This window comes from Nicotiana tomentosiformis, chromosome 1 (assembly GCF_000390325.3).
Source record: "Nicotiana tomentosiformis chromosome 1, ASM39032v3, whole genome shotgun sequence".
NCBI classification, from domain to species: Eukaryota; Viridiplantae; Streptophyta; class Magnoliopsida; order Solanales; family Solanaceae; genus Nicotiana; species Nicotiana tomentosiformis.
The window spans coordinates 42,810,123-42,818,249 of NC_090812.1; the positions used below are offsets into that span (position 1 = coordinate 42,810,123).

At 34.2% G+C, this 8,127-nt stretch overlaps 1 protein-coding gene across 1 annotated transcript; it reads left to right on the forward strand.

Moving 5' to 3' along the window:
• Positions 1–613: 613 nt before the first annotated feature.
• LOC104096361 (putative protein phosphatase 2C 76) lies at positions 614–5,956 on the forward strand. The gene is made up of 6 exons (XM_009602726.4): positions 614–770; positions 875–1,176; positions 1,365–1,576; positions 1,671–1,806; positions 2,633–2,816; positions 5,540–5,956. Exons 1-6 carry the CDS (start codon positions 757–759, stop codon positions 5,838–5,840), a joined length of 1,149 nt encoding a protein of 382 aa, XP_009601021.1. The 5' UTR covers positions 614–756; the 3' UTR covers positions 5,841–5,956.
• Positions 5,957–8,127: the final 2,171 nt, after the last annotated feature.

The window sequence follows — 8,127 nt, forward strand, 5'->3', positions numbered from 1 at the left end:
AGAAATGTTTAAATCTATGTTATGTGATGAGATTTGATTATTTTGTGTTGTAGCCATGCTTATTTCATCATTCTAGAAAATTAAACCTTCTTTTATAAGTGAATTCTTGGTGGAAAATGTTGAAATTTTTTGGCTCCATTTTATATTTTGTTGACGTTTTAAAATTGAAATACATGACAAATTGAGATTCTTGCTGAAAATTTGAAATAGTGTTTGAGGCTCACAAAGTTTTCAATGTTCTGCCGGTTGCTTCGTTTCCCATTTGCTTCATTCAATGTTTAGTGAGAGTTGATAATAATCACATCCCAAATGCCAAAATGGTATTATGTCAAATATAAAATAAAATGAAAAAAATATGAAGAGATAGCAAAGGATAATATGGTCAATTTTATTGCTAGTTAATGTTAAAAAGTAGATTTCTTAATTTGCATGAAAATCATCAAAAAATTATTTATTTTAAACTCTAGGAAGTATAATTATCGAGGTATGTAATTATTAGATTGTGTAATTACTATACTAATAACTATAAAGTTAGATAATTACACGTGGCTTCGCAAACTGATCCTAATTTTAGTGGAGTAAAAATCGTAATCCCTTAAAATGTGTGATTGTAAGGGTGGTGTATAATGGTATTTCGCGTAAAAAGCGTGTCCCGGTCCAAAACTTCTGGTTTTCTCTCTCGTCCCTTTAGTACAACATCATCTCCAATTGGCAATTACAAGTCCTGCCGTTTTCTTCCTATTTTCGCTGATCGAGATGGCCCGACATCGGTAATATTTCTTTTTTTTTTATGCAATATAGTTTTTGAAAATTTGAAGAAGAAAAAAAGAGTAAAAAGCATCTTTGTTTTCGGTTTTATTTTTCCTTCTTCCAGCGGCATAGATAAGAAGCAACAGATCAGGGCTTGGGATACAAGGAGTATTGTCATATTTGTATTTTTTATTGCCTGCGTCGTTGGGATTTTGACGAACCTTAAGGTTGCTAAGTCCGAGCCTGAATTTGAACCTGAATCTGAAGAAAAGATTGTTGAACAAATATTAAGATTGTTGCATTCTATTCCAAACGCAACAACGTCGATTCCAACTCAAAATTGTCACTTCGCATCGTCGGAAGGAATAAGGTCACACCAGGAGGATCGAGTAACATGTGACCTTAATCTTAAGATTCCTTTGTTTGGTAACGTACACTATATATTTTTATTTGCAGTTGTTTTGTTTTCTTAATTAGCTTAATTTATTATTATGCATATACCACTTCCAAACACACACTTGGTGGACATTACCCAACAATAATTGGTGTATGAGCTGAGATAGGCAAGTGAACTGAGACACTTGACTAAGTCTATGCTATTCCTAATGATGTAGGGCCTGACGGACTTGAAGAGGTGAGGGTTGGGGCGGTGGCAGTCTTTGATGGTCATATTGGATCGGCTGCTAGTGAGATGGCTTCAAATATCTTTTTGGATAAGTTTCTGCTTAAGCTCAGGAACAGTACTGAACAATCTTCTAACTTGAAGGAATTACTAAAATCATCATTGGTAACAACTATTGAGGATATTGATGCAGAATTCTCGGAGGCAAGGACACAACTTCTCCAATTTTTTCTTCTTTGGCGATTTTGATTTTTTATTTTATTTATTTTTTAATGACTTGGTTGTTCACATTCTTTAGGTTGCTTTCAAATATCATCTTTATTCGGGATCTACGGCAGTTGTTGCACTCATATATAACAATCATGTTTTAGTTGCAAATGTTGGCGATTCAAAGGCTTTTCTTTGCTCTCAGAAAAAAAAATCACACAAAGCTGGTGAGGGCGACATTTTCTTCTCTTCTGTTGTTATGCCCTTCTATTCAAAGGCATTATTATGATTTTGATACTTCTCTGTTTTCCTTGTTTTTTCCTTTTTCTTTTTCATAATTCTGTTTGTAATTTTTGAACGAAATCTTTAAGTTTCCCTAGAAAAATAGTAACACCCCAATATGGCTTATATGGAGAAGGACCGTATTAAAGCATGTCATAGGTTCTAATTCTGTAGTAGGGAAAAGCTTGGTAGTTAAGGATAGAGGGGTGGCCCATTATTTACCTAGTTTCGAACTTTGCGTCATTGGCCTTTGGGGATTTCTCGGATAAAAAAAAAACCTTTAGATCACTGTTTTACGCTTTCAACCAGTAACTAATTGAGTAATAGGGGCCCAAAAATGAAATAGAGAAAGAAGCCGAAGATAGACGTTAAGAAATTGCAGAAAGCCACTGAAAGGGAAAAAAAGAAGACAAGTTGAAGTTAATAGCAGACTGGCAGATCTTTTTAGTTGTTGATTGCCTTTGCCTTTTGGTGTCTGGGTGCGCCTTGTAAGCTCTATATATTGCAGGTCTTCTGTTCCTTTTGATGCTTAAAAAGGTTTAGGGACATCTGGTTATATTTCCATGCTTATTACTGGCGGTAGTAGTACTACTGTCATCCCCAGGGATCAGATGATACTGTACATTATAGTTTCTCAAATATCCTATTGCCAAGACTCTAGATGTTTGTGTTTTTAGCATAATTTAAGTATTGCAGGTTACAACTACTGCCGCTGAAATTTTAGATGTTAATATGATATTCTGATTTGTGTTCTGAGACATCACTGTGTAGGTGCTGCTTCTTTGGCTGGTCTTCTCGCCAAGGAGTTGACGAGAGATCATAATGCACATAGGTTGGACGAGAGGGCTAGGATTGAAGCTTCTGGAGGTGTATTAAAATTTATCCCTAATTATGTTCCTCTCCTCATGGGCCACTTTCCCATGACTCGAGCTATTGGTGATGTTCCTTTGAAAAGGTACAACTTCTTGAATCTTTTCAATGTTTTGCAGATCCTGTTTCATGATTGTATAAGTGTGTGTATTTGATGCACATAACATGTTAATATCTTTATGCTGATGTCTACTATATTAAAGTTTTATTGTTATAATATTGACTAGTTACACAAAATAGGAATACTTGCGAGTATAGGGGTGAAAATAGACTAGGCGTGGCTTGTGAGCTGCTTGCTTGCTGACTTGCAAGCCTTTTTTTATGAGTAAATTTTAGTAATAATACAAACACCAGGATGGTGCTAAATGGAGCGCGTTGGAGGACATGATCGACCCCTTTATACCTCTAGGGAGTCAATTAAATCCTGAATGTCATCACTTCCAGCTTACACCAAAGAAAAGTTTAGGATACTTTTGTATTTCACACTAGTTGTATTCTCCTCTATTCCATCAAAAACATATGTGATTTCTATCTGTCCAAATTGTCCATAAATGACAAAAGGAGAGTTGTTTGCCAAATTATAGCCTGTTCGGCCAAGCTTCCGGGAGCCAAAAGCAATTTATCTTCTTCAAAGAAGTGCTTATTTTTTAGATTTGAGGGGTTTGGTCAAATCTCAAATGTACTTTTGAGTAGCGGCTGAAACAGTTTTTCTGCATGTGGGGAAAAACCTACAAATTATGGCTTCTCGGCTCTCTCTAGAAGCAGAAATTTATTTTTTCAAGACAAATATATCCTTACCAAAAATTTATATTTACCAAACTATCCCTCGTTAATATAATCTATATGTCTCTCAACTATAAATACAACTCTCTTTTCCTCTTTTTTTCCTTTTTTTTTTCTACTGTCTCTTCTCTTCCTCATTGTTTCAATATATTTGTGTTGGTTAAAACATTTATCATATATTTTATATTTTAATTAAATTTATAAAACATAATTATAATCTTTCATAATTATTATTTAAAACCATTTCTCTGTTTAAATAATACTAATTGTAGAATGAACCTTGGCATTATCTGTTTTCATAATTTGATACCGAAAAACACTTTTTGAAGAGATTGGACACAATCTGTTTATCAAATATTGAAAAAATATTTGTCTAACGAATTGGCCAAACACAAACGGCTACTCTCCATGCCAAACAGGCTCCTAGTCTCTGTATCTTCCTTGTCTTTTTTCTTTGCCTGCTACATAATGCGTCTCTCAAGCTTCTTGCAATGTATTTTGTACAAAGCTTCAAAGCTGCAGGTTTTACTGCAGTGTAGAAAGAGGTGCTTTAGTCTCCATTAAGAATTTGCAACAACAAAACCTGCTATATAATATGAACCGTCTTCTCTGCAAATTATCTTATGTTAGGCATGCATTATGTACTGTAGTTCTTCTGAAACAAGCCACTTTGGGCTGTGCTCTTATTCTCCACAACATTTTTCAAGCCACTGTATCTTGTTCGTGGTATTTTGCTTTATCAACAACCTGTAGCATGAATCTACGGAGAATTTCCCATTCCCGAAGCTAATAATCTGCCATATCTTTGTGGATCATCAAATTTTCTAGTCTTTCCAACAATAGATTGACCTTATCAATTTCCTAATCAATTAAATTCCTCTTGAATTTTATATACTGTCCACCATGACGTGTACAATCTGCACCATAATATTCCTTATCCTTTGCAGTTCTGGATAAGTATGGAAAATCTCCATCAAGGAGAGGTTATCACGCCATTGATGTAACCATAGTTTGGTCTTTACACCATTCCCCATCTTTATTCTAATATGATTTTATTTTTTATCCTTCTTGATCTGTTTCCAAACAGTCACAACTTTGTAAACAGTAACTGCTTTTGTACACTACTGCTTCCTTTTACCGTAATTGGTGTTAGTTACTTTCTTCAATAAGTCTGCCTTTTCATCGTTGTATCTCCCTTACCATTTAAATAGGTGGCGTTTATTATGACTTTTCAAAATTTCACTTTCAAAGGTTCTTCTTTCTTGCCCCTTAATTATATATATATAGTATTGCAAACCTTAGAAAGTGCAAGTCATAGGGATCAGAGGTCTGAACATTGCGAGCTTTTTTGAAAGCTCATCACTAAGAGGGTGTTTGGCTAAGCTTATAAGCTGGTCAAATTGGCTTATAAGCACCTTTTGGCTTATCTACGCGTTTGGTAAACACTCAAAGTGCTTATAAGCCAAGTGCTTATAAGCTAAAATCAGCCATAAGTCATAAGTCGGTCACCCCTAACTTATGGCTTTTCAACTTATAAGCACTTTTAGTTTGACCAACACTTTTACTAGTTTATCCTTAATAATATTTTCTAATTCACAAAATACTTTTCCCAAAATAAATTTCTTAACTTTCTCTTCATTCCATATTCGTTATTAATTCTTTTCTTTACAAAGAAATTTTTAATTTATAATCTTTTGAAAAAGATTCGAGGGTATTTTAGTCATTTTAACAAAAGAATAGCTTATCAGCATTTTTTAATCAAACACATCAACTGCTTATTATCAGTTTCAGCACTTCTATCCAAACACGTAAATGCTTATTTTAAAAATCAGTTTCAGCATTTAAAAAACTTTTCAGCACTACAAGCTTATCAGCTATTTACAATCAGCTAATCCAAACGGGCTCTAAGTTAGAGAATATAAGTTGTTTGATTGTTGGTTGCAGTAGTAGTGATCCGGACGTTGATGTTCAATTTTGTGTATTATTGACGGTAACGCTAATGCAAATGTTCTGCTATTTTTCCAGATATGGCGTCATAGCTAATCCAGAGATGACTGATTGGCTATCTTTAACTTCAAAGGATGAGTTTTTGGTGGTGGCATCTGATGGAATATCTGAAAGGTTAACTCCCCAGGAAGTCTGTGACTTTCTAAATGATGTAGAGGACCATTCAGATCCATCATTATTGGCTCAACAACTTATTCAGAAGGCATTTTTAGAAGGCAGCAGCGATAATTTATCAGTTGTTTTGGTTCCTTTGGGATCAGGATTCAGGGGACCTCCTGTGGACGATTTATCAGCTGTTTCTGGTTCCCTTGAGATGTAGAGGATTAGAAAAATATTATATCTATGAAAAAGTTGGTATCTACTGAAGACCAGCATAGAATTGTAATGAAGACGTTTTGGACGGAAATAGTTAGCACAAAAAACCGTGTTCATAAATTTTTGGGTGGACTTATATTAGATATACTTACTCCCACTAAACTTGTGGTATATACAATAATTAACAAGATTTATCTCGAAACCAAATGAGACAATAACTTGATGAAATTAGTAATACTATTAATGAGACACTTTTTTTAAGTCCATAGATGATTTTCTTTATTGAAATTTATTCTTAAGGTTGTAGAGTTTGTTCTTTGGGAACTACTTCTTGAAGGACATGTTGAACGATAATGTCTTTGATACAAATTTGCTTCTTGAATAATGTCAGGTATAGAAAGTTGTTCCCGAGCATTGACAATAACAATTAGAGGAATATCAATATGTTCCTTTTCAAAAATGGTCCTTAACTCTCCCTCCTCCAACAAACTCAACATCCTCAAAAAACCTCACATTATTGGAAAAAGTAGCCTTAGTAGTGGGATAAAAAATTTCAAAAATTAAAGGGATAGAAAATATTATTGGACAGAAGTCTCTTAATTCTCCTTTAGAGATATCACCTAATCTCTCTTCTTGTCCTTCCTGTTTTCCTTAGGCACATCGGCTAAGTGAACACTTTCTATCTTTTCCTGTTGCAGTCTATCCTCTTCCTGTACACAATCTGAGATGAGCTCATTTAGAGACCAAGTCTCTTTCTCACAATTATAGCTCACCTTAAGCTAGCTAAACTGTGGTGGAAGGGATATCAAAACCAAATGCACTAGCAAGTCCTTAGAGAAGTCAACTTAAGTGCTTCCAACTTAGAAGCAAGATGAGACATTTATATGATGTACTCCCTAATGTTACCTTTGCCTTGATACCTCATTGAAATCAGACTTGTCAAGAATATACCAATCTCAACCTTTTCACTCTTGACAAATACTTTTTCAATTTCAACCATAAATTCTTTAGCTATCTTAATTTTGTCGGACATAATACCCTTGAATGTTCATGGATCTCTCCCACCTTTCCATCTCCCTATTTTTAATAAAGATACTCTTATATGTAAGAGGTGGTGGAGAACAAATCCTTAACGCAATGTCGAGATCCATGACTCCGAGAACTATATTGAGATTCTCTTACCATGACTTAAAGTTAGTGCCATTCAATATAGGAATTGAATTGATGTTGGCAGTAATATTTGCATGAGTAATTTTAGCTGAATCGGAGAACAATAAATAACAAAATAAGCTCACACATACTTAAAACTAAAATGAAAATAAATTCGAATAAAGATAAACCCCATCTAAAGGTACCGATCACTCCATTAAATTTTATCTTTGGACAAAATATTAACTTCTGAGTGATATCTTGGTGTAGTAATCAAACGCTGATAATAAAAAACATGTCAAATAATAAATCTTCCTTTGGGCCGATTTATTTTTTATCCATAAAACCAAATAATTATCACGCATTTATTACCATAAGATGCACATGTAATTCTGTTAAACATTGACCTTCCTTTGGGCCGATCAATATTTACATAGGTTACACATACACAACCTTTTATATTCCAAAATAAATAAATCTCCACAAGAAATGTCACTTTGGCAACATCAAGCTTTGACTTTATTTAACTCAAAATATATATAACTTTTCTGTATTCAAATTTAAGTTCTCCAAATACATAAATATATATAAGTCTTCAAAACAAAATAAGCTATGGTGGGCCTTAAGATGAGTTCGTTAAACTTGATAGACTGCCAGTAATTATTAATTAATCAAACAAAATATAAAGCTACTTAAAAGGAGCCTTTTCTGGCAGCAAATGGCGAAGGACAAAGCCTTCGCCGCTTAATTCAAAGCTGCGTGGCGTAAAAGTGGACTTTCTAATCTATATGTATTATAACATTAAAATATAACAAGGCTTTCGAAACAGTAACCCGTAATGGAGGTTAATCCTCCAAATTTACAACTTTATTGGTGACGGCAAACTAGAGTGACGGCACTAACCAAATTTACCTTTATGAAATTATTTATTATAGAATAATAGCTTACTTTGCAATTACAGTGGATTAACCCACTATTTTTTGCAATCTGAATTCTTTCTTCGCCATCAACAAACAATCCTTTTTGGTGACTAACAATAAAGGAAAAAGACTTCCCTTTACCGCAAATCCGAAGGCCACAAACGTCACACAATTGAGGTGAAAGCCTCCACTACAACCAAACTAAATCTCCCTGGGAGCGGC

What these genes read in the sequence shown, in the direction of transcription:
- LOC104096361 (XM_009602726.4), top strand. An exon ending in TTGATGCAGAATTCTCGGAG is followed by an intron (nt 1,577 to 1,670) that starts GCAAGGACACAA and finishes CACATTCTTTAG; the next exon opens with GTTGCTTTCAAATATCATCT. An exon ending in AAAAAAATCACACAAAGCTG is followed by an intron (nt 1,807 to 2,632) that starts GTGAGGGCGACA and finishes ATCACTGTGTAG; the next exon opens with GTGCTGCTTCTTTGGCTGGT.